The sequence below is a fragment of the Schistocerca americana genome, chromosome 1, assembly GCF_021461395.2.
Source record: "Schistocerca americana isolate TAMUIC-IGC-003095 chromosome 1, iqSchAmer2.1, whole genome shotgun sequence".
NCBI classification, from domain to species: Eukaryota; Metazoa; Arthropoda; class Insecta; order Orthoptera; family Acrididae; genus Schistocerca; species Schistocerca americana.
The window spans coordinates 831,824,555-831,851,487 of record NC_060119.1 but is presented as its reverse complement, the minus strand read 5'-3'; the positions used below and the strand labels follow the sequence as shown (position 1 = coordinate 831,851,487).

The 26,933-nt window shown below is 39.0% G+C and overlaps 1 protein-coding gene across 1 annotated transcript in view; it reads left to right on the top strand.

Moving 5' to 3' along the window:
* Positions 1–26,933, top strand: part of LOC124613087 — a 69,447-nt gene that overhangs the window by 28,230 nt on the left and 14,284 nt on the right. The window contains exons 3-6 of the mRNA XM_047141678.1: positions 6,256–6,448; positions 10,234–10,454; positions 10,536–10,618; positions 10,727–10,898. Of these exons, the coding sequence (XP_046997634.1) occupies positions 6,256–6,448; positions 10,234–10,454; positions 10,536–10,618; positions 10,727–10,898 (669 nt within the window). The remainder of the gene's footprint in view (positions 1–6,255; positions 6,449–10,233; positions 10,455–10,535; positions 10,619–10,726; positions 10,899–26,933) is intronic.

Sequence of the window (26,933 nt, the reverse complement as noted above, 5' to 3'; positions counted from 1 at the left end):
GCTCTGGTGGAGGCTGGAGTCCCTCCATTGCGGATCCGACATGTGCAACTGCTTGCTAGGTATGTTGCACACATTTGTAATTCTCCTGAGCATCCAAATTACCGTCTCCTTTTCCCACATGCGTCAGTTCATCTCCCGCATCGGCGGCCCAGGTCAGGGCTCAAGATTGCGGTTTGCGTGCAATCCCTTCTCTCTGAACTGGAGTCCTTCCCTTTACCACCTCTACTTGAGGTTCATTCATGTACACCTCCATGGTGTACACCTCGGCTGAAGCTTCACCCTGGACCTTTTGCATGGCCCTAAGGACTGCGTTAACCCTGCCGTTCTCCGCTGTCACTTCCTCTCGGTTCTTGACATGTTCTGGTGCTCTGAAGTTGTTTACACCGACAGCTCGATGGCTGATAGTAACGTTGGCTTCGCCTATGTCCCACAGAGGCCATATTGAACAGCATTCCTTGCCTGCTGGTTGCAGTATATTCACTACAGAGCCTGTGGCCATACCTCGTGCACTTCAGTACATCTGTTCCTGTTATGGTGTGTCATTTCTTCTCTGTTCAGACTCCCTGAACAGCTTACAAGCTATAGACCAGTGCTAACCTCGCCATCCTGTGGTAGCAAACATCCAGGAGTCCTTATCTGCCCTGGAACGGTCCAGTCGTTCAGTGGTGTTTGTGTGGACCCCAGGACAAGTTGGAATCCCAGCCAACAAACATGCTGACAGGCTGGCCAAACAGGCTGCGCGGAAACCACTCCTGGAGATAGGCATCTCTGAAACTTACCTGCACTCTTGTCTTACACCGCAAGGTTTTTCAGCTTTGGGAGACAGCAAACTGCGTGTCATTAAGGAGACTGCGAATGTGTGGAAGTCTTCCGTGTGGGCTTCTCACTTTGTCGGCTCTGAATTAGCCATACGTGGCTCAAACATGGTTACCTCCTCAGTTGTGAGGACCCACCTCGGTGTCGCTGTGGCTCCCAAGTGACAGTTGTCCACCTCTTGCTGGACTGCCCACTTTTAGGCGCTCTGCGGCGGACTTTTAACTTTTCCAGCACCCTACCTTCGATGTTAGGTGACAATGCCTCTACAGCTGCTTTAGTTTTACATTTTATTCATGGGTTTTATCATTTGATCTGAGTTTTAGCGCATGTCCTTTGTCCCTCTCTGTCCTCCACCCTAGGGCTCTTAGGGTGGAGGTCTTAATGTGTTGCAGGGTGGGAGGCTTCTCCTTTTATTCTCAAGGTCAGCCAGCCATGGTAGTCTTTCTTGTTTTGTTTTTAATCTCTTCTCTCTGTTTCTTGTGTATCTCTGTGGTTTTCTTGTCGTGTTTTGTCCATTGTAGTGTTTGTTGTCCTCCTGTCATTGTGCCATACGTCTTTTTCTTCTCTCCCTTGGGTAATTGTTTCACTGGAACAAGAGACCGATGACTCGCAGTTTGTCCCCCCCCCCCCCCCCCCCCCCCCCCCACACACACACACACACACACACACACCTTTTAAACCAACGAACCGTTACTGTAGTTTGTGCTAGCTGAAGAAGTTTGACGGAGTGGAATACATATTACTGTTATTGTTGGAATAGCAATAAACACAGCAAATGAGATCATTGTGCTGTCTTTCAAATTTTATCATTATTCACATACTTCCCAAGTCTATAAGACTACGTAATGTATCGGTGGATAAGTCATGTAGCCAATTCGCTTTTTGTAGTGGCAGGTGGATATTATATCAATGAAATGGTCTTGAAGTGGCCATTAAGATCTTTTGGCATTGCTCCCCGCATGTTAACCCTTCATGGCTTCTTCATTTGGCATTTTGATGCCAGCAATTTGATATTTTACCCCTCTGTTGTGCCAGTGTGGTGCACTTGTCTAAGCCAAATTCCTTGTTGGTGTCATTGCTGAAGATTATGACTGTGTTTCAACTTAAGATTTTTCATTAAGCTGCTTCGGGTCATCTGTGTGCAGCAGATATATGGAATAGTAATAGTGATCTGTTGTTATTAGTAATAGTGATCTGTTGTTATTTCAGAGTGATATATGTACAGTACTTTCAAGGCAGAAACACAAATTATATTCAAGATGAGGGTGGTCTTTTGTTTGCTTTTGGTAAAATTACTATGTGCATTATGTTTCACCAACTCTAAATTCTTTGAACATTGACAGATTTGGGTGTTGTGTTATGTTTCCTTGTTATAACTATCAAATGAGATTTTTAGGGGAAGTGTTTTAAAAGTAAACACTGGTGTGTATAGGAGGCACAGTCTTATTCTTTCAGTGGACAGCATGTTTTAGTAGATCATGCCAATATTCCAAGCAAGAAACATTTGTCTTTACAGTATTAATGCGTATAGCTCATAATGTTTTTGCTGTTAATGTGGTTGAGTTACATTTACTGTGTTATTTCATTTCACAAGCATTTTATACTTCCAGAAAAGTAAAAGAGAAACAGTGTGATAAACTGAAGCTAACAAAGAGTGTCGAATATTTGCCGGTAGGGCAAGTTTTGGTTTGGATTATACTTTATTACGCCATTGTAGTTCAGTGATTTTTGAAGAAAAAAAAATGAGGAACTGGGTCTGAAATGTTGTTGTTGTGGTGGTCTTCAGTCCTGAGACTGGTTTGATGCAGCTCTCCATGCTACTCTATCCTGTGCAAGCTTCTTCATCTCCCAGTACCTACTGCAACCACATCCTTCTGAATCTGCTTTGTGTATTCATCTCTTGGTCTCCCTCTACGATTTTTACCCTCCACGGTGCCCTCCAATGCTAAATTTGTGATCCCTCGATGCCTCAAAACATGTCCTACCAACCGATCCCTTCTTCTAGTCAAGTTGTGCCACAAACTTCTCTTCTCCCCCATACTATTCAATACCTCCTCATTAGTTACGTGATCTACCCACCTTATCTTCAGCATTCTTCTGTAGCGCCACATTTCGAAAGCTTCTATTCTCTTCTTGTCCAAACTAGTTATCGTCCATGTTTAACTTCCATACATGGCTACACTCCATACAAATACTTTCAGAAATGACTTCCTGACACTTAAATCTATACTCAATGTTAACAAATTTCTCTTCTTGAGAAACGCTTTCCTTGCCATTGCCAGTCTACATTTTATATCCTCTCTACTTCGACCATCATCGGTTATTTTACTCCCTAAATAGCAAAACTCCTTTACTACTTTAAGAGTCTCATTTCCTAATCTAATTCCCTCAGCATCACCCGACTTAATTTGACTACATTCCATTATCCTAGTTTTGCTTTTGTTGATGTTCATCTTATATCCTCCTTTAAAGACACTGTCCATTCCATTCAACTGCTCTTCCAAGTCCTTTGCTGTCTCTGACAGAATTACAATGTCATCAGCGAACCTCAAAGTTTTTACTTCTTCTCCATGAATTTTAATACCTACTCCGAATTTTTCTTTTGTTTCCTTTACTGCTTGCTCAATATACAGATTGAATAACATCGGGGAAAGGCTACAACCCTGTCTCACTCCTTTCCCAACCACTGCTTCCCTTTCATGCCCCTCGACTCTTGTAACTGCCATCTGGTTTCTGTACAAATTGTAAATAGCCTTTCGCTCCCTGTATTTTACCCCTGCCACCTTCAGAATTTGAAAGAGAGTATTCCAGTTAACATTGTCAAAAGCTTTCTCTAAGTCTACAAATGCTAGAAACGTAGGTTTGCCTTTCCTTAATCTTTCTTCTGAGATAAGTCGTTAGGTCAGTATTGCCTCACGTGTTCCAACATTTGTGCGGAATCCAAACTGATCTTCCCCGAGGTCGGCTTCTACCAGTTTTTCCATTCGTCTGTAAAGAATTCGCGTTAGTATTTTGCAGCTGTGACTTATTAAACTGATAGTTCGGTAATTTTCACATCTGTCAACACCTGCTTTCTTTGGGATTGGAATTATTATATTCTTCTTGAAGTCTGAGGATATTTCGCCTGTCTCATACATCGTGCTCACCAGATGGTAGAGTTTTGTCATGACTGGCTCTCCCGAGGCCATCAGTAGTTCTAATGGAATGTTGTCTACTCCCGGGGCCTTGTTTCGACTCAGGTCTTTCAGTGCACTGTCAAACTCTTCACGCAGAATCATCTGAGCTCTTGATGTTCATACAAGTGGTTCTCTTTTCTCCAAAGGTCTCTTTAATTTTCCTGTAGGCAGTATCTATCTTACCCCTAGTGAGACAAGCCTCTACATCCTTACATTTGTCCTCTAGCCATCCCTCCTTAGCCATTTTGCACTTCCTGTCGATCTCATTTTTGAGACGTTTGTATTCCTTTTTGCCTGCTTCGTTTACTGCATTTTTATATTTTCTCCTTTCATCAATTAAATTCAATATTTCTTCTGTTACCCAAGGATTTCTATTAGCCCTCGTCATTTTACCTACTTGATCGTCTGCTGCCTTCACTACTTCATCCCTCAGAGCTACCCATTCTTCTTCTACTGTATTTCTTTCCCCCATTCCTGTCAATTGTTTCCTTATGCTCTCCCTGAAACTCGGTATAACCTCTGGTTCTTTCAGTTTATCCAGGTCCCATTTCCTTAAATTCCCACCTTTTTGCAGTTTCTTCAGTTTCAATCTGCAGTTCATAACCAATAGATTGTGGTCAGAATCCACATCTGCCCCATGAAATGTCTTACAATTTAAAACCTGGTTCCCAAATCTCTGTCTTACCATTATATAATCTGATACCTTTTAGTATCTCCAGGATTCTTCCAGGTATACTACCTTCTTTTATGATTCTTGAATCAAGTGTTAGCTATGATTAAGTTACGCTCTGTGCAAAATTCTACAAGGCGGCTTCCTCTCTCATTCCTTCCCCCCAATCCATATTCACCTACTATGTCTCCTCCTCTCCCTTTTCTGACGAATTCCAGTCACCCATGACTATTAAATTTTCGTCTCCCTTCACTACCTGAATAATTTCTTTTATCTTGAGCTAGTTGGCATATAAACTTGTACTACTGTAGTAGGCATGGGCTTTGTGTCTATCTTGGCCACAATAATGCGTTCACTGTGCTGTTTGTAGTAGCTAACCCGCACTCCTATTTTGTTATTCATTATTAAACCTACTCCTGCATTACTCCTATTTGATTTTGTGTTTATAATCCTGTAGTCACCTGACCAAAAGTCTTGTTCCTCCTGCCACCGAACTTCACTAATTCCCACTATATCTAACTTTAACCTATCCATTTCCCTTTTTAAATTTTCTAACCTACCTGCCCGATTAAGGGATCTGACATTCCACGCTCCGATCCGTAGAATGCCAGTTTTCTTTCTCCTGATAATGACATCCTCTTGAGTAGTCCCCGCCCTGAGATCCGAATGGGGGACTATTTTACCTCCGGAATATTTTACCCAAGAGGACGCCATCCTCATTTAATCATACAGTAAAGCTGCATGTCCTCGGGAAAAATTACGGCTGTAGTTTCCCCTTGCTTTCAGCCGTTCGCAGTACCAGCACAGCAAGGCCGTTTTGGTTAATGTTACAAGGCCAGATCAGTCAATCATCCAGACTGTTGCCCCTGCAACTACTGAAAAGGCTGCTGCCCCTCTTCAGGAACCACACGTTTGTCTGGCCTCTCAACAGATACCCCTCCGTTGTGGTTGCACCTACGGTACGGCCATCTGTATTGCTGAGGCACGCAAGCCTCCCCACCAACGGCAAGGTCCATGGTTCATGGGGGGGGTCTGAAATATTCTGTTGTAATTAAAGGAACATTTCTGTTTCTGGTATATTACTACCCATGTAACCTGTGTTTTTCTACTGCAAGACGATGCAGGCACAAATCCTACTGTTGACCATCCCTGAAGTATTTTTCAGGAGTTTCACATTCAACCTTCAGGTAAATGCTGGTACTCTACCCATGCAACATGTCCACTGCCAGTTACCTGTTCGTATGTTTCCAGGAAAAAAGTGAATGTGAATTCAGAAACAGAGATACCAGGATCATTATTTTGTGAAAGTGATTCTTTCTGTTTTAAGTGTAATTTTGGAAATAAGTTGTCAGTTTGCAGTGAGTCAAGTGTAAGTAATGCAGTGGGCATTGTAAATTAGTCGAACTGTCGTTTCCACCAAAATCTTATAATTTGGTTGATCCATACACTCAGGTCCACGTTAACATGGATTATTGGGCTCTTGGTGTATTGTGTTAATGTGATAGTGTTTACTGTAGCAGTAAAAATATTTAAATAGTATATTGATCATAATTTTGTGTCTGATTTTTGTATGTGAGCTCTTTCTCCCCGTAGGGCAGACCAGGCTCCCAAGTTAATGCCAACATTACAAGAAGAACAAATCGCAATGGGCAGGTAACGTTGAGCACAAACAAAAATAGAGAAAGCTGGCCAAGAAATAAAGACAACATACTTCCAAATTCCAGAGGTTTTAGAAGTTCTGCACCAGCTCTTATGGATATGGATATAGATTTCAATGATGAACATGGTGAGCATAAGTATCTTTTCAACATAACATTGCACTCTGAGGGGATTTTAGCCAAATTTTCTTGGTTAGTCAGACTTTTAGCTACTTTTAATAATTCTGTGGCTCTGTAGAAAGTAGTGGAACGACCACTGGAACTAGTTGACATTTTATAAAGCAACACACATCATATAGTGGAGATGCTGTGTCATAGATAGGCACAATGAAAACACTTGTCACAAAGTAAGCTTTCAGCCAACAAGGCCAGACTGTACTCAGAGCCAGAGACTGTGGTCGTGTGTGTGTTGTTTATTTCCAATCAAGGCCCCTTTGGTTGAAAGCTTACTTTCTGACAGTCTTTTTGTTGTACTTGTCTGTGACTCAGCAATTGTTCTTTTCATAATATTGTCATATTCCATCTTGTATTTCCCATTGTTTAACATTTCTCATGAGTGACAAATAATTTACAGTAATTTGATGTGATGCTATATGCGTATCTGCACTTGTGCCAAATCTGTTGCACCTTTGTCCCATTGGTGGAGTTGTTTTTGTTGAATGTAATTGTGGGCTGCTCTACAGCCTGTAGTAGGAGATGTAAGGAAGGGTGTACATGAAAATTTTGTGTTTCGGTGGCTACTTTGCTCAGTGGAAAGAGGAAAAAACCAGTATGGTGACAAAACTACATTTTAATACTTTCCAGCAGTCTCTCATTAAAAACAAAGTAACGCACATACAGTAATTTGCTGGAAAGTGGCTCAAAATAGAAAGCCTATATGCACACAAGTTTTACAGTTGTGACAATGGAAATTCTAATTTGCACTTCATCATTAGAGCACTCATACTAATACAGTCACTCTGAAGCTGCACAGCTTCACATGTCACCCTCATTTTAGGTACACATTCGAAGAAAGTCGGTTGACAGTTTTGGTTGTAAACTACAGTTCATGAATGTGAATGTGTTAATTTCTAAGATGGTTAAGAGCTAAAAATTCACTAAACATTAAATACTTTCTTCCATTCTTATTATTTTTCTGTCTATAATTCCACTCAAATTTTGCCCTTACAAGGAATTCTTGGAATTGTCTAGACACTTTATTTTTCAAAGGCATATTGAAACACAAAGATAGAGATTCATTGATTTCAGTCATGGAAAATGGTTTCTGATGTATAATGGTTTTGTACAGAAACAAAACATGTATCTTTTCTATTAATTGATACATATAATTTATTGTGCTGTGAGAAAATACAGTATCAGCATCTAAAAATTTTCAGAGTAAAGTATGTAAAACATAAGAATTGCAGGAACGTGTATAAATGCAGACAGCGTTCAGTGGTTCTTTGTACTGTGGATGCAGTATAAATGTCACTGTTCTAAAGAAGGTAGGCATGTCTGTTAGGCAAAGTGCATTGTTTCCTCTGTACTACTTCTCTTATATCTTTTTTTCATATTAACTTAGATTAATCAGTATCTGAAAACTCCATGACATTAAGCACATCAAACTTTATAGGCAGGTGTGGAAACTCAACAAATCATGTCTTTTGTAGCAAACTTAAAAATATATTGTATTGATTTGGGTTCTTTATTAATTTTGCAGGTTTGTATTTGCATCTTGATGCGGAGGATGAGACATGTAGAATGATAAAATCACTTTTGTTGTTAAAAATACTTCTGACTTAGACAGTTACCACTCATTTCTGTTGCAAAGGCCTCACATTGTATTCTCTGAAAATACAATTTTGAGTATATTTCATACTAATTGTTTTTGCTTTAGGCTGCTAGAGTTTCAACATTTCATTTTTAGTTAAAGTAAAATTCTGGTTATACACTTTATATTAAACTGTCTCAGATCATTTTTCTTGGTCGACAGGTTATGGAATTCTTGCTACGTACAGTAACTGTTATGTATACGAGGGCTGTTCAGAAAGTAAAGTGACTTTTCAAATGGCCTGGGAAATGTATATATATTTGTGCACATGTCCCGAACTTATGTTTACAGTTTAAAATGTACAGCATACTTCATTTGTTTTTGACAGATAGAAAGGTTACACCTGTTTCAGTGTGCTCGGTGATTTTAGATTATTATAAAAATGGAGCAAAAAATTTGCATCAAATTTTGTGTGAAAGATGGAATCGAGTGCTCTAAAACACTTGAAAAGTTGAAAGTGGCATATGGTGAGCTGCTCTAAGGAGGAAACAGAGAGAGAGTGAGTGAGTTTACAAGTGGTAAAAGGTCTTCTAAGATGGCAGAGAAGATGCCAATGGCAAACCTGCTCCAGATGCCCCAGCACATCACCAACAGATTATAGTGTCGAAGGTGTGAAGAAAATTGTTTATGAAAAATAGTCAGATTACCATAAAAGAAGTTGCTGAGGATGTTGGCATACCGGTCAGCTTGCGTCATGCAATTTTTTCTGATGTTGTGGGCAAGAGATGTGTCATTGAAGTTCGTTCAGAAACTTCTCAATTTTGATCAGAACAACTGTCACATGAGCATCACTCAGGAGCTCTTGAATGATGTCAATGATGGCCCTGATTTGCTCAAAAGGGTCATTACTGGTGACGAAACATGGGTTTACAGTTATGACATCAAAACCAAAGCGCAGTAATCCCAATGGAAGCATCCTGGAAAGAGCCAAGACTGAAGCAAGCCTGTCAAGGTCGATCAAATGTCAGTCTTGCTCAGTTTTTTCCATTTACTGTGGCATCATGAATTTTTGCCTTAAGATCGTACAGCCAATAAGGAGTATTAACTTCACGTTATGCGCCGTATACGAGAAGCAATACGCAAAAAAGTCTGGGATTGTGGAAAAGCAAATCGAGGCTTTTGCATCACAACGATGCACCTGCTCATTCATCGTTACTTGTGAGAGATTTTTCAGTCAAAAACAACATGACAATAATGCCTCAGCCACCATATTCACTGTATTTGGCCCCCTGCGACTTTTTTGTGTTTCCAAATCTGAAGAAACCTATGAGAGGATGAAGATTTTCAACGATTGAAGAAATAAAAACTGCATCGCTGGAAGTACTCAAAGCTGTACCAAAAGGTGCTTATGAGAAGTGCTTCAAGTATTGGAAAAAGTGTTGGCACAAGTGTATTGTATCTGAGGGGCATTACTTTGAAGGAGACAACATGAATATTGATGAATAAATAAATATTTTTTCATAAAAGTATAGTCACCTTACTTTTTGAACACACCTCATAAATAAGAGTTAATACATTGTCTGTGCAGGCTGTACGTGGTGTGTTAAAAAATTTAATTTTTATTTTGTAAAGAATTTTATTTGTTCTTCTAAATCACTGTTACACCTTAAGAATAGTCGCCATTAAATATTACACACTTAAACCCGTGTGTTCTCTAATCCCTAAAGCAATTACGGAACTCTTTGACATAGTTTGCATCTCTCTGAGATACCTGTTTTTTTATCTCGTCTGTGCTTGTGGAATGACAGCCCTTTAGCTGGGGCAAGTTTTTCTGCTGGTTTTCTTACTATAGCAAATTATCTTTGAGTGAATTGGTAAAGGAGTTGACTAGATGGGGAAATGTAATCAAACTTAAAGTTACTCTTGCTCTTTGAAATCTGAATGTGGTGTGGTCTTGTTCAACCACTAGAAATGCTTTCTTGAACCATTTTTCACTCTACTTTTGGTACGAATTGTTCTGTATATGGGGAATTATCACTCTGGCTGGACAGTGGAGTAAATATTGCCTTATCAGTCATACTGAAAAATATAAGATATATTACTTGTAAATAGTAATTGTAATTAGTATATCCATGGAACAGTGGTCTTTTCTTAATTACATAGATCTGCTGCCACCAGTTATTAGACGCACAGTAAACAATGAAACTTCATTTCGTGGTCATGGAATTCATGACAGCACCTTTTCTTGGGGTCGAGATTGCCCACCGTCGCCAAGTTCTCTTCTGAGTGAACGTCGTCCATTACTTCCCAGTCGTCATACATCTACACCTGACTCTTCGAGTCTCGAAGCGATAGTAAGGAGTAGTGCAGCTCGATCACACAAGGTACTCACTTCACATTACTCTTTAACGTTTTAATAATTTTAAGTGTTCCGTGAAATGCCTTATGTTATTACTAAATTACAGAATCATGGATCGTTACTGCTTTCTGAACGAGAGGAATGGAAACGGGACAACACCTTACTGAGACCAAGTAGCCTAAGATTGCGGTCTGTACCTCTAATAATTTTGCTATCTTCATTATTTCTGTACACTGTACTAAAATTTAGTTTAGAACTAGTGTTGTTCCTGGTGTTTTATGCATATTGCCATTGCAGATCAGGACTTGATGATTCAGAAGAGGAGGGTCCATGGGCGCACAGAATGAGTTCAGAACTGAAAGCACGACTTGATACACCCAGCAGTGTTCACCACACACCATCCTCTTCTCAAGGACATAGAATTGTAGTTTCCAATTTGCAGCCAAGTGTGACCCAGGAAGATATAAGGGTATGTAGTTAAAATATGATTTTATTTTGTGAATCACTAATTGTACACAGTACACACCTTTTGTAGTGCGTGTGTCCTTGGCCCCCCCCCCCCCCCTCTCTCTCTCTCTCTCTCTCTCTCTCTCTCTCTGTCTGTCTGTCTGTCTGTCTGTCTGTGTGTGTGTGTGTGTGTGTGTGTGTGTGTGTGTGGGGGGGGGGGGGAGAAAGATGTTGGTGTGCCTGGTGTGATTGTTTTTCACAAAGTATCTGTGCAAGCTCTGTAAAACAAAGAAGCATATCAAAGGGTGCTGTGAACGTCAGAAATTGAACTGGGTAATAAATAGAAGCCTGAGACCATCAATAGCTTTATAGTGTGGTTGGAGTCCATGCAGTGTAGAGGTGGTAAAAAATAACGTAACTGATAGAAATAACCGGTTACTGAGAAGTAACGGTTACTGCGATAACCGTTCCTCTGATTCTGGCAGTTATTTCAATAACTGTTTAGTGTCAACAGTGCCTCGCGCCATCTGTTGACCGAAGATCGTACTGCGCATTTGGAAGGCGTTCTATAGACCATGGGAATAACTGTGAGACTGCGCGCCATCTGTTGATAAGAACTGTGTACTATTTCGTGGGCCTTCGTTACTTTTAGCATAAACAATTAAATAAAGTTAATGTCCAAGCCGTGGCTGATAGGAGCTGCAGTACAGGCATTAACAAGTACGGTCGTTCCCTTAAGCCACCGCCTTACGTGTTAATTTAGCTTGGACGGGTAGTACAAGGAAAGTTACTTAGGAATTCGAGCGACTATGGAAATAACTGTCAGAGACCGGTATTCTCCTCGGGCAGTTATCGTTATTGGCTCGTAGTTCTAGTTCTCTGGTAGTTATCGGGCTACCACCACAGATAACCTGGAAGCTGGTAACGGAATAACTGTGTGTGTAGACGTTCCTGACTCGGTGACTCCAGTTAAAGGTCGTAGTTCCAGGTGATATTTCCAGAGAGGATAGTAACTGGAGCGAACAAATATTTTCGTACTGCTACGGAAATAGCCGCTGGCCATCGCGAATGACAAATAACATGTCAGAAAGTATAACATAATACAGTGGAATATAATAATTATTATCCTCATCATTTGTCGGTAGATTGTCAAAATATGTGAATATATCACAGTAACTGCTAATATTTACAGAATTGGTACACTGACAGAATAAACCACAGTTAAGTACTTTTAATAAATTTATCGTACACAGAATACCCGATCTTGACCGTTGCAACCAAGTGCTGTCAAAACTGAAATATAGCAGAATTTTTACCAAAGCTGGTCTACCAGTCTCTGTTACGATATTCATCTACAGAGTAGAAGGAGGGGTCAATGGAAGCGTCTGATTCCACCCGTCTGCTTCGACGTAAAGGTGTTGTGGTGTGTGAATGTCATTACGGCACGGTGTTTGAGTTGGTTTTTGTGTGTCCGTGTGTGTGTGTGGGGGGGGGGGGGAATTTGCTAGTGGTAATATATATATATATTTTCTAGCTGTGATGTTTTGTGTATTTATGAAGTATTGAATGTGATTTAATTTATGTAGGGATGATTGATTTGTGGACTTTTGGGATTGTGGTTTTATTTTTCGCAGTTGTAGGTGTTGGTTTTTTGGCATCAGTAGCTGTGGTGGACCTATATAGGTCACCGGAAATGACCGTTTCCCACTTTCATAGTTGTGTGTGTTGATGTTTTAGTATCGTCATCTGAGGTTGACCTATGTAGGTCAAGGGAAATGTCTGATTCCAATTTTCGTACTTTTAGTTGTGGGTATTGGTGTTTTGGTATGGTCACCTATAGTTGACCTATATTGTTCAAGGGAAGTGTCTGATTCCTGCAGATTTTTGTTGGTGTAGCAGAATGCTGTATTTTTTTTTCTTTTTGTTCTTCATTTTGTGTTTTGGGATCATGGTGTGTTTTTTTTTTACTAGCTTGTCCTCACCCTAAAACCCCCAACTTCCCGCAGTTGTCCCATTGGTTTGATTGTATTTTTGGTGGGAAATGTTATTGTATTATTTATATGTATCTTCGTGTTTGTTGCCATGTGTATGTAGTGACGTCATAGACACACTTAAAATAGCCATTTCCGGCATATTGATGACGGGTGGAATCAGACACTTCTGTATCAAATAGTCTTTCACACACACTGTAAACCGTGCCTTATCTGAAACCAAGTTTTTAATGGTTGCTGTCTTGCTGGCAGTTTATTGAAAATGCATGTTCCTGAATATTGGACCCCTTTAGGACCAAGGTAACTAATTTTAGGTCTTTATGTAGATTGCTGTTCCCATTTCTAGTACTGATATTATGTATTAAGCTATTGGTTGGAAATACTTGAAACAAATTTCATAAAGGAATAAATATACTAGGAAGCAGTGGTTAGAATACAAAGTTCCTTGAACAGGTTCCTACATGATGTTCTTGAATTGATACCACAAACGATTTTTATTACACGCTTTTACATGCGAAAAACTTTTGCTACGTTTGATAAGTTACCACAGAATATGCTCCCTTATGAAATAATAGAATAAAAAATGTGTTGTGCCCTTCCCAACTGAATTTATTATCGAGTTGTAGTCCCAGAAATGTAACACTGTCAACCTTTTCGATCTGCATGTCTTCATATGTTATAAACATGCTGTCGCTGGAGAAATCGAGCAGTTTGCAAATCTGACATAAAACTTGGATTAGCGTACTCACACTTTTCCCAATAGGACTAGCTTTTACAGCACAGGAGTAAACGAATCTGTCACATTACGTATATTTTTTGTTGTATTACAAGGCTGTACACTTTATTCTATTATGTGAGCAGCACAAGAAATTAAGCTTCAAATTTAACCTACAGTACTCAGTTTACATATTACTTCATACTTAAAAACGCACGTTGTTAACATTTTACTTAAACAGTGCTTTGACGAAGTTCCGCGTACTTTCTGTCGCAGCTGCGAAGATAATATTTCTAATAGCTACCGATAACCTACAAACATATAATATGAAACACTAATAATCGTTCTAACATCAACTAAAATGTACCCGGAGTTAATAAGCTAAGGTTATGACACAATTCATACGACACTCCTGCTATTTCACACTACTCGCAGTTATACTGATAACTAAACTGATGGATTCCAACTATGTCGTTATTTAACTGTCGGAGTTATCGGTATTCGCTAGCGAAAAATAACTTTGCAGTTATTAATAACCGTTAACGATAACGGTTATCAAAGAATAACTGGAACTGTGATAACGGTTACTCCAGAACAATCGTTTGGCCCACCTCTAATGCAGTGAGTATGCGTAATAGAGCACCTGAAGAAGACACCTGGGTCGGTCGTCAGAATATTGTGCAAAAAATGGGACAACTTGACGGGACACTCAGAAGCTCATTATTAATCAGTCATACAGAGAAAACCTGAGAGATAACAAATATGTACATTAGTGAATTCCATCTTCTGTGGATAACTTGCATGATAAATCACAATAATGTGGAACAAGTCATTTTACATTCAAATAATAAATTAATTTGTAAATATGGTTACATGCTGACTATTTACAAGGGCACATTATTGTTTGTTTATTTTATAAATATGCAGATGTGATGAGTAGGAATTACTAACTCACATTTTACTTATTACAATAATAGAAATTCGTCTTTGGAATAGAAGTTGTTAAGGAGAAACTTTTTCAGTTTGTTTCCAAATTTTACTTTCCTGTCAGACATTCTATATCATTTGATAAGGGATTCAAAATGTTGCTTTCAGCTTTGTCCACCGCTTTGTGTGCTAATGACAACTCTAGTGTGGAGTAAGGAATGTCATTTTTTCGTCTGTTGTTGTAATTATGTACATCTTCCCTCCTTTCGAGCTGTAGAAGATTATTTACAACAAAGTTCGAGAGAATAAGGATACTGGGAACCAGTAGTCAAAATCCTTAGATAGATGTCTTAAAGGTGATTTTGGACGAACGCAGTGTATTATTCTTCCAACATGTTTTTGAGCAAAAGAGACTTCCATTCCTAAAGATCAGCTAGCCCAGAACATTATTCCATATGACATTATTGAATGAAAATACGCAAAATGTGTCTACTTAGTGAGTTCTCTCTCCCCAAGATTTGTATTGACTCTTTAAGTGCAAATGCGGCTGAAATAAGTTGGTTTAGGAGTTCCAAAAGTACTGTTTTTTGCAGTAATTTAGTAGTAGTAATTCTCATCAGTATGGACAGCAAAGAATTTGTTTCCACTGTATCCATTATTTTCCTACCATATATTACAGTTAATATTGGTGTAGTACCTCAGGATGTACAAGACTGGACATGTTGTCTTTTTAAAATTGAGAATGGAAGAAAGTTGATTCTTTGAAGATCTTTGTTTACCATTTCTTCTGTTTCTGTATTTATGCTTGGATTGATTACACTAATACTGTCAGCAGCAAAAATAACTAATTGTGCATGTTGTATATTACACAGAAGATCATTTACATATATGAGGAACAATACTGGCCCTAAGATAAAGCCTTCAGGAACCCCAATCAGAATTACATCCCTGGACTCTATTGGTTTAATTTTTAAGTACGATTTTCTGCAATCTTTTGGTTACGTATGACATTCCACATTGATTGACTGTATCGTCAGTTACATAAAACCTCATCTTATCCATGAGAGCATTGTGGTTCATAAAGTCAAATACCTCAAATAGGTCATGGAAAATAGCAACTGGTGCAATTTTGTTTTTTAATGCTTGTAAAATCTGGTAAGTGAATGTGTAAATGGTATTTTCCATTAAGCAACTCTCCTGAAATACAAACTGTTAAGATGTTGTTGCTCAGGCGGGATACTATTCTAGAATACATGACATACTCAAAAATTTTGGAGAATAATGTTAGTAGTGAAGAAAAGGGTTATTAGTTACTAACATCTCTCTATTACAGGGTGTATATCACCCGGGAAAACTGGGAAACACCCAGGAATTTTTCGGAATTCCAGGAATTTTTCGGAATTCCAGGAATTTTTCGGAATTCCAGGAATTTTTCGGAATTCCAGGAATTTTTCGGAATTCCAGGAATTTTTCGGAATTCCAGGAATTTTTCGGAATTCCAGGAATTTTTCGGAATTCCAGGAATTTTTCATAGTTTTAGTTTTCAGTTAAATTTTTGTTGTTTTGACTGGTAAGAACTGATAATCTAGCAAAGAATGTTACTGTATCCTGTTACTTGAGAATAACACTGCAGCAATAAAACATAAATGAGAAAAAACAAAATAAAACTTTAGGAAATGCACCATTTACAACAACGAAACGCCATGCACGCATAAGGGTCTGCAAAAAAATGTGTCAAAGGCCTTAGGGCAAAGACTGTGCAATACTTCATAACAATAAACTGCTTTCTATGAACGTGACATCGCAACTGTTTGCATTAGGTTCGTTTGAGCAGTTGCCAGCGGGCTCATGTGCATGCGCAGTTAACTCCGTATGAGCAGTAACAGCAAGCGGCACATGCTACGAGAATTTTTTCTTGCACACTGTAGCTGCCAGATTCACACACGTGCAGAGTTGTAGTGGGGATGGGGGTAGTGACCACACAACCTGTGTTTACATTAAGTGATTCCTTGTTTCCACTTCATTGACAGCTCCCATGTCAAATGGAAACAAAACAGATTTATGTGGCTGGAAGTTCAGGTGAATTATAATACATTCACATAATTACGGAAGGCAAAAATATATTATTAATTTCAGTTTATTTTATATCCCCGTTTTTGGCAGTCAAGCTTTAATCACCTTGTAGAACAATGAAGTTATTTTTGTTCGTTTGCTAAAGAAATTTGGCTTCATTAATCTTTTCCGCTGAGACCCTCAGTTTATTTGAAACAAAGTGTTTCATTCCACAGTATTGGCTAATTTCACTTCTTCACTGAATTTCAGGTGCATGTTTTTATCTTCTCCCACATATGCCATAATGCCATACAATAAAGAACCAATTGTACAGTACTGGTACTCTAAGAAAATTTATATCCTGAAAACAGCACTAAAGAGCTTAATATCAGGTGGGGCCTACTTTATTGTGAATCAGGACAAACCAATGTGTGCTTCAAGCCAAATTATACATTTTAGTATGGTTTAAGAAATTCCAATGCTCTTAGAGTATCCTCTTATGTCCTGTTTCTTTTATGGTGTAATGTAAGACCTCTTTGATTTATACATATGAATATCAGGGCTTCCTACATTACCGCAGCTGCGTACGCATAATAATGCTTGTTTTCTGGCAACATCTAAAATGACCTGTTTCTAACAGCCTCGGAAAACTATTGCCAATGGTGGTTTGAAAAGCGTTACTTTCAGGGTAAATTTCCTTTTACGCAAGATGAGTTATGTTATGTGGGATGACTTCCTTAAATCACAGAGCGTTTGACTCCCTTTTAAACTTAACACATTGCGGACCAGCCACTAGAAGAATTTTGAGCTCAGAAGACCAGACATTTATGTCATTATTTTAAATTTACAGGCACATTTGTGTGATGTATCTTAAAGTATAACACGCGCAAAATGAAGACGAATATTACATGTGGAAGCTTAGCTTCTCATGTAGCTTATTAATCTTAGAGACCAATATTATATGTGAAAGCTTATCTTTTCTTGTAGCTACACTAAGTTTATTAATATAAACTATTAACTTTTGCTGTGTGTTTTCATGCCACTTAACAGTAATCTTGCTATTGGCTGACTACAACATGTGTCCTATGCTCTGAACATCTGCTGTCATCAGCTGGAGAGATCACAAGGCATGAGATACGATAGGCTGACAAAAGGGCATTGCAATCACGATTTCAACACCCCAGAAACTGACGTTCTGTGTTTGGTGGAATTTGAATTTGTACATTCGTAATACGAAAATATGCAGCGTATAAGTTGCTGTTCATCAAAGGTTTTTCCAAAACGTCTCTCTTTTTTCCCTGAAGTGAAGTGCCGGTGCGGGGAAGTTGTACGCCAGTGTATAAAACTTAAATTATTCAAAAGATTGATAAAATTTACACTTCTGAGGGAAATCTACGGAAAACCCACTGTCACTTAGCACGGAAAAAGTGTATTTTCTCCCGCAAAAAAGTTTTTTTTAAATCAAGATATCTTGGAAAAATCTGTGAATTTTTTTTTCCTTATCCGCATATACACCGTCTGTTACCTTTCTTATAGAGGACTCAGTGAATCATTCACGCAGTGCCGCATAGTGGAATTACCTGGAGTTCACAGACACCAATTTTAAGCATCTAAAGCCTGGTTTACAAGGAAATGAATGGAAGCGAATACGTGCGAATGAGCATTTGCAGAAATTTACTACCATTCGCTTGTATATGGGTAGAATCGTTGGTACTAGAAGGATCGAAAGAGAACACGAGGTAGCGAACATTGCCTATGAACGCTGTGTCGTTATTTTCAGTTTTTGGAGCTAATATTCAGCATTCAGGATAAAACTCTATCTTGTTTGAGCCACAGTGCGAAACTTTGCTACTCCGTGACAGTTATTTTTAAGGAAGAATTTAAGTGTCGCAGTTTGTATGGAAGACCTGCGTGGAGATCGTGCACTTTACGCGGAATTGCCTGCCTCTCTCTCTCTCTCTCTCTCTCTCTCTCTCTCTCTCTCTCTCTCTCTCTCTCTCTCTCTCTCTACTTAGCACTGGTCCAAAATTTTCCTTGTATGTCGGCGTCCATTTTCCCCTGGCTTGTCATTACCATTGAGGGGAAATTTATAAACAGAACACTAATTACTAATGTCAAGCATCATCTCAAGAGGTGAAACAGCTAGTGTTTCTGCTATGCCTGCAAGGTCTAATGGTCATAAAAAAAAAATGGTCTAGTAGCAAAGCGCACGCTTTGTGATCCAAAGAGCGCGGGGTCAAATCCCATTCAGACCACAACTTCTTCACTAAGATTTTTAACCGAGCAGTCACTTCTGACAGATGTTGGAGTAGCCACGAAAGACGTGTGGTTCGGATATCATGTTAAACTGTAGGTCTCCATTTTCCAAGTAGGTAACTGGAGGAGGTTAGGGACATGTAAGTAGGTGCTGTGGCGTCTAGTTGAAAGACCTGCAAGAGGCCTACTGTGTGCACCAGACAGAATTCTATTTTGCTCTTGCTTGTGAGTTTGTTTGCTTCGGCACGTGTAATTCTGATAAGTTTCTAGCAGAGAAAATAAAACCATGGCAGTATTTGACGTCGCAGACGACTTCCATCATTGAGGACTTGTTATTTGTTGAAATGAAATGTTTTGCAGCACTACATTTTATAACAATTCCTGTAGGCCATTCCTTAGAATAATAATGTTTGAATGTTGTACATTTGTCTATCAGTGAAACAATTTCCACATTATATCTACAGATTTTTCGTCGTACTCCACAAGAACAGAGGCGTCGTTATGTCCAGACCATGAATCAAGCAATAACAGTGAATTATTCTTGTGGGGGAATGGGATTTAGGATGGCTGCCCGCCCTCCAGAGCTTAGTTCGTCAGCGCACCTGACGATGGTGACATTACTGGTCGCCGAAATATTGTGCCCGTTGGACACTATAGACCGGCAGTACACCCGTGGACTGTTCGAGCAACAGTGAATTAGTTTCTGCAGCTGGTAGGAATACGTTTTGAACGAAATGTTGAAAATTATTCTTTCCCATTTTTTCAGATTTTGACGTGTTAATAACAAGATATTTGCAACTAAACAGGCCATTTTTCATTTTTGGTCCTAATTTCTTGCTGTTCTTGAAGACAGATATATACCTGAAGAAATAGTAAACCACTCATCATTGGGATTATCATATATGTGTGTGTCATTGCATTAATTGATTGGGCAACAGACTACATCTTTGTATCACCCCGAAATGGTAAAGTGCAGTGTGCACGCAGTTCTTGCACAAAACCTGACTGCTCAGCATTATAAACAGTAGTTGTGAGGATAACTGCAAATTTCGTCTTTGTTAGCCATGAATTCCTCTATAGCGTTGTCTATCACTGGCAGCTGCTCTGCACACTTGCGTAAACTTGGTAATTTTGTGACTTCCTATTCTGTAAGATTTCTTGAACCTGTGTAGCCGGGTCGATGAAGCCTGGAAATTAGAAATGTATTTGTCAGATGTAATTTGGAGGGCACAGTGTCATAGATATCCATCAGTAACGGTGCATAGCCTCTCATGAGCAATTGTAAAACTTTTAAAGAGTTTTTCATTCAGATGGTTTAAAGTTTCCGTTTGGTGCATATTTCTTATTTCGTGTAATTCATTCTTCCATTTGTTCAGTTCACGGTCCGATTTTACGTAACGAAAACGCCTTTGCAGACTGTGTAACTTCAAGTATTTCTTCCCTCCTTTGTTTATCCAATATTTAACTGCATTTTCTTTGTCACTGAAAGCTGTTGCAGTACGTATTTTTTAGGCTTGGAAGGTATTTTGCTTCGGAACTGTTACTGGCACAAACTGATGTCGTCCAAACCACAATTCATGGAATCAGTAGAGTTATTTCCTAGTTTTTCTAACATATCCACAATTTCAAATGAAATGTCATCATTCAAATTGATGTCAAGGAAATCGGCTAACAAATTACACATATGTACGTTCTGAAGAGGAGTAAGTTATTTCGGCTAGAAACCACATTCTTCATATATCATCATTGCTAAATTGAGAATGTTAATTGGATTCCACATTATTGTGAAACTGGAAGAACAAACAAGGTACTATTAGCAGGTGTGCCTTACGAAAGCACAATAAATATTAATTCAGCTTTACCTGTATTGTCAATACTTACCAATACTGCGAAACCCAGCTGATGATTCGTAATAGATGTTACTTGAGTGGCTAATTCAAGAGAATAATGACCGTGTACTGTAGTGTCAGAGAAACTATCAATGAACAGTAACTGAAACGTTCTTTACAAGTCAAGATCAGATTGTCATGTTTCCTGTTTACAAATGGACCGCCGACCTTAATACTTGCAGTGCCCCTTAGCAGCTAAAATTTTCACAGTGTTTTTCTTCCATTGTGTTTTTCCTGTGTAAAAGAAAATTCAGGGTAGGTTTCAACATGTCTTATTGGATCATTCCCTTGTGAGTGGGAAAAGTGCCGCATTAAAGGGAAATGCGGTTGTTACACAAACATGGAACAATAGTGTTTTCTGCAAATTAGTTTCATATTTCTCAACAACAGAGATCATGAAAAGAAATTTTCAGTATTAACTAATTATTTTTGGCTCACCAAAGACACAATATAATTTGTTTTGTACGAACTATTGGCATACTGATAAATTTGGACATCTTGCAGATTTTCATCACTCCGGTTACCATTTAATTGAAAATACGTTTTAATGCTTTTTTTGTCAGAAGATGGATATCACTTTTGCAACCTCATTATTGAGGTGTGAAACTCTACGAGGAAGTCTTCATAGAACTCGTAGACAATTTTAAGCAGGAATTTGATTGCAGATGGATCAGTTCCATCTGTACATTCAGAGAGACTTTAACTGAAATGATCTTGAAAACAGCTTAAAAACAGATGTGAGACTGACAGTGTCTTGAAAAAATTAGAAACCATTCCTGTAATTCTTTCAATGCCGCAATGAATTCTTCAAAATTCATGTTTTCTCTGATGCCAGTGAGCTTAGGGAAGTGGACAGTGTTCTTTGTCAGATGTTGTCTGCTCCACAAATTGAGTTTCTTTTTAAATGCATTCACTTCCACCATCAAGTCGGTGATCAGTTGATTCTCTCCTTGCAAAACATCTTACTGAGGGCGGTACACACTCTAGTCTGCTTAAAATCTGGTATCTAAAACTCATCCCATATCTTATACGTTTGGTTCCGGCTTTCCTTTTTCCTTCAGAAATTCAAATGTCCCCTTAAGTCGTACTTTGCACTAATATATAATCTCCCCATAGTCTTCTTTCAGTTCCATCAAAAACTGTTGAAACTTACTGTTGCAATGTGAGAACAGTTATTATTCGTACCACCAATTTCATTAGATGCAAATTTAGCCTGAAGTATGCAGAACAGTAAATCTCGTACAAATCCTCTATTGATTGTGTAATTACTGCTCTGTGCCTCAGTGTGTTATTATGGGACTCTTATAGAATAGTTTTGTTTTCAGACTGTCCAACTGTTAAAAACTCTTTTTCTCAGGAGCCAAGGAGATATATCATTCTAAGTTACGTCTGTCTCATATTAAGGTCTATAGCCTCTAGCCAGCATAAAAAATTTTAGCTTGTAAGTCAATTGAGTCAAAAGATATGGCCATCTATATTTTGATACTTGAAAACAAATCAAGAAATACAGGGTATTTCCCATTGATGGAGAATTGTGAAATTTGGCAAGAAGCAAAGTTTCATTGTACAAGTAAAGTAAAAACATCTGAAAACTGCAAATCGTAATTACATCATGAAAAAAAATGTTTTTGCCATTAGAACATACATTGCATTCAACATAGACAAACATTACTGCATGTAAACTTGAAATACAAGTTGTAGTCATGTTTTCGTAAGTAAGTAAAAAATATTTTATTAAACCTTCTATGTCTACATACAGGGTGACAATTATTGAAGTACTGGGTAATCAAAAAGTCAGTATAAATTTGAAAACTAAATAAATCACGGAATAATGTAGATAGAGAGGTACAAATTGATACATATGCTTGGAATGACGTGGGGTTTTATTAGAACCAAAAAATACAAACGTTCAAAAAATGTCCGACAGATGGCGCTTCATCTGATCAGAATAGCAATAATTAGCATAACAAAGTAAGGCAAAGCAAAGATGATGATCTTTACAGGAAATGCTCAATATGTCCACCATGATTCCTCAACAATAGCTGTAGTCAAGGAATAATGTTGTGAACAGCACTGTAAAGCATGTCCAGAGTTATGGTGAGGTATTGGTGTCGGATGTTGTCTTTCAGCATCCCTAGAGATGTCGGTTGATCAAGATACACTTGCGACTTCAGGTAACCCCAAAGCCAATAATCGCACGAACTGAGATCTGGGGACCAGGGAGGCCAACCATGACGAAAGTGGCGGCTGAGCACATGATCATCACCAAATGACGCGTGCAAGAGATCTTTCACGCGTCTAGCAATATGGGATGTTTTTGTTTTTGGTTCTTATAAAATGCAATGTCATTCCAACCATGTGTGTCAATTTTTACCTCTCTATCCACATTATTCCGTGGTTTATTAAGTTTTCAGATTTATACTGACTTTTTGATCACCCGGTATATGAAACAAAATCATCATAACTTCTGAATGGTTTGAGTTAGGACATTCAAACTGTGTGGTTGACTGTGGGACATGATGGGAATTAGTATGCATATGCACACGCGTCATGTTGTTTTCGGCCATTTGTACGTGAAGAGGTCATGGTACAGCATGCTTGTGTCTATAGCCCACGTGGGGCTCAGAGGAAGTTTGCGACCGAGTTCAAGCTTAAGTCAGCGAGTCCAGTTGTGCTAACAATCAAGAATTTGATTTGCAAACTTTGAGAGAACGGTCAGTGTTTGTGATGACAGTGTTGGCAGCGTCGGTCATCCAAAAAAGGTGAAAATGCATGAAAACATAGAGAAGACACATGCTGTTTTTCAAATCATCCCCCGGAAAGCTATCAAATAATCTGCCTGCACAAAAGGTGGAAATCAGCCAGGAGACACTGCAACAAAATGTTGCTGAAGACCTGCATGTCTTCCCATACAAAATTGGAATACATTGGCCATTAAGCTCCAGGGCCATGGAACAGCGGTTATGTTTTACCAACACTGTTGTTCACAGAATTGGCGAGTATGACTAATGGGAATATGGTTTGGTTTAGCAATGAAGCCCACTTTCATTTGGATGGGTTCATCAGTAAGCAAAATTGGCTTGTTTGGAGGACTGAGAATCAGCATTTCACAATTGAGAAGTCTCTTAACCCTCAATGAGTGACTGTGTGGTGTGCAGTGTCCAAACCTAAATCAGAATATCTGTAGTGACGTTTACATGTTGAATAAAGTGTGTGTGCGATGTAGTTTGTAACTAATTTACCTTTTTTTTTCATGTTGTTCAATAATTATCAACCTGTATAAAAACTGAACTCCTCTGCTCGCTTCTGTTCGTATGTCTGGGCTAGTCTAAGGAACTACCGTAGAGATTTTGATAAGATCTTGGAATTCCCGGGACCAATACCCTTACAGTATCTACTCAGAATATGGGCATAAATCGTTGAGATCCTAGATTCCCAAGATGGATAGAAAAAATATGTATATAAAATTGTTTTAATTATTTGTGCATGATGGTGTAATGGCATTCAGTATTAAATTTGCAATTTTCTTTGATTATATTACGTCTCTTCGAAAAAGAATTGTGATTCCTATTCATTTTTAAAGGTTGTAATAATAGATCACGAGATTGCCTCTTTTTTTATGTGAATAGCCATGGGACCTGCGAACTACCTTTATACCACAAGCGACTAGCAAAGAATAAACACCACTGATATTAGGACTCGCTGAACTGCAGAGTGTCGCTCCGGCAGAAAAATGCTGCAACAGATGCTCAAAGAAAGTGTTGCATCAACCTGCTAGGTGAAATATTTTGCTGCACAGAGCAATTTAGAGGACAGCTGAGAAAAAACCTAGCTGTACAGAGTATTGTTGAGACTGGCCGAGCCCTGGGTGGCACTTCGTGCACGTGTGAAGTTTTGCACACCCACCAAGCTCAACACTGGCCTTGTGTATTACCCTGTGATAAAATTTGTAGCTGCGGTGATTGCATACACTTACTACAAGGAAGAGAAACTGTGAATTACTGAAGTACAATACAGCAGACAACAGTGGCTACCTCAGAAATTACTGTCTACTAGGGATAGCAGTTATTGCTGAGTCAACTAGTTCTCAGATACATTTGTTCTTTTCATCTCCAGTTTAATGTGAACGGTACATTGTTGAGTACTGCTAGAGTATTGGGACCTGCACCATGTCGGGTTAAAGGCAGACATTAAAGCAATTTAGAGACAGGCTGTTAGATTTGCAACTGGTATGATCGATCAAAACACAAGTATTACACAGCTGCTTTGTGTGCCCAGATTGGAATCCCTGCACGGAAGACGATGTTCTTTCTGTGGAACATGATTGAGAAAATTTAGAAAACTGGCAAATTATGCCGACTGCAGAATAATTCTACTACAACCAACGCAAGGGCACCAAAGATAAAGAAATTATTTTTAGTATGGAGATGTATAGGCAGTTAGTTTTCCTCATTCTGTTTGCAAGTGGAACAGAAATGGAAGTAATTAGTAGTGGTACGTCATACTATATGGTGAATTACGGAATATTTAGGGACCGGAAAATGTAGCATCTACTTTTCGGCAAAATACATCTCTCTCTCTCTCTCTCTCTCTCTCTCTCTCTCTCTCTCTCTCTCTCTCTCTCTCCCCCCCCCCCCCCCCCTCCTTTTTTTCCCAACTATGTTTTAGTTTGTAAATGAGATGCAGAAATTTAAGATTGTTACGCTACATGAGTGATGACAAACATGTTATTAGTTCTTCGAAATTGACAAAAAAGTGCTGACTGGGAACTTTCTGACTGAAATGTTTACTTGAGTGAAAACTTCAACATCTTTTTCTTCCGAAATGACCTTTGTTTGGCTGTACTTAAGCTTTCAAAAATGATTGCTCTGTTGGAAAGCAGCAGCATTTTCCTGCCAGTTAAGTGAGTGTGTCTCTGATATTAGGTGTTTCTGAACATTATTTTTTTCCCGACCAATTTGAAGATTAAAAAATCTGCACACTACTAATTTAAACCTTTCATGGGCATTCATAGCCCTATCACCCATGCTTGACAACACTACAGATAAACCGACAAGGCACTTACCGTAGAAGTAGAACCAAACGTATGGCAACTTGATTTTAGCATCAGGGGAAGAATTTCGATGCCATTGAAAAATATTACAGATTTTCATTTCCAGTCGCTATATCGCAGAGGGCGGGTGCCATAGGCTATAGTCGCAGATAGCCGTGAGCATAAACAGACTAAAATTTTGACCGCCACAGGGAAGGAGCGTTGCAGGGAAACAAACCTCGACTCTTATTTCACTGAGCAGCAGCCTACAGCAGAACTGACACTTTGCCACAGGGGTCACCGATCTCTTCTTTGTTATAAGGGTCATAATAGAAACCTGTGGTGGACCGGGATTAGTCACTTTACTTATTTCAAAATAAAAAAAAGTAAACAATGAGCAACGCTCAACACAAAGCATTGGGGGGTCGGCTACTTCACAGTTGCTCATTGAAGTTGACAGTATTGTTAACAATGTAGTTCCAGCCTGACCTCTAGGGGATAGTCGATGCGACAACAGTTCAAAACATCTGCCATGTAATTTGCCAAGTTAAATCTGTCTGTATTATACTATCTCTTGAACTTCAGCTAACAAACTACACATTTTTTCCTTGTAAAATACTAGGTCCCATGGCTGAGTACTATATTGCATTGTACGATGTGTATCTTAAATAGACCAGTCAGTCATCACAGTTGGCATGCAGCGTGTCATTGAGCGCATCAGTACATCTTCGCCTTCATACAATTTACTTTGCAGCTGCGTTCTTAGCACATTCTTGCCAAATTGGGCTTCACCAGATGATATATAATGCCAGTAACTGCTTGAATTTTCGATATTGTATGCAGAAAATAAAGCTATTTCAAACATCTCTGCTAAGTAGCTCATCTAGATACAATTTGTTATGAAACAGTGCCTATTAAGTAATTTGCATCTTTTTCACATTTATCACAAAATGAAAATTTTTCTGGTCCCTACGGATATTTACGCAGATGTAGGTCAGTTGGGGCCAAGTATTACACAGTGCACGTACACACATAGCGTCCGGTATGCCGTGCCACACAGCAACAATTAAATTATTGTGTGTCTACTGATTCTTATGCCATGTGTTTGTACTCCGTCTGAACAGGCCCTGGAAGTCCCAACAGTACCGACAGGCCACTGTGTTGTCCGCAGCCCACAGGTGTCACTGGAAGCGTA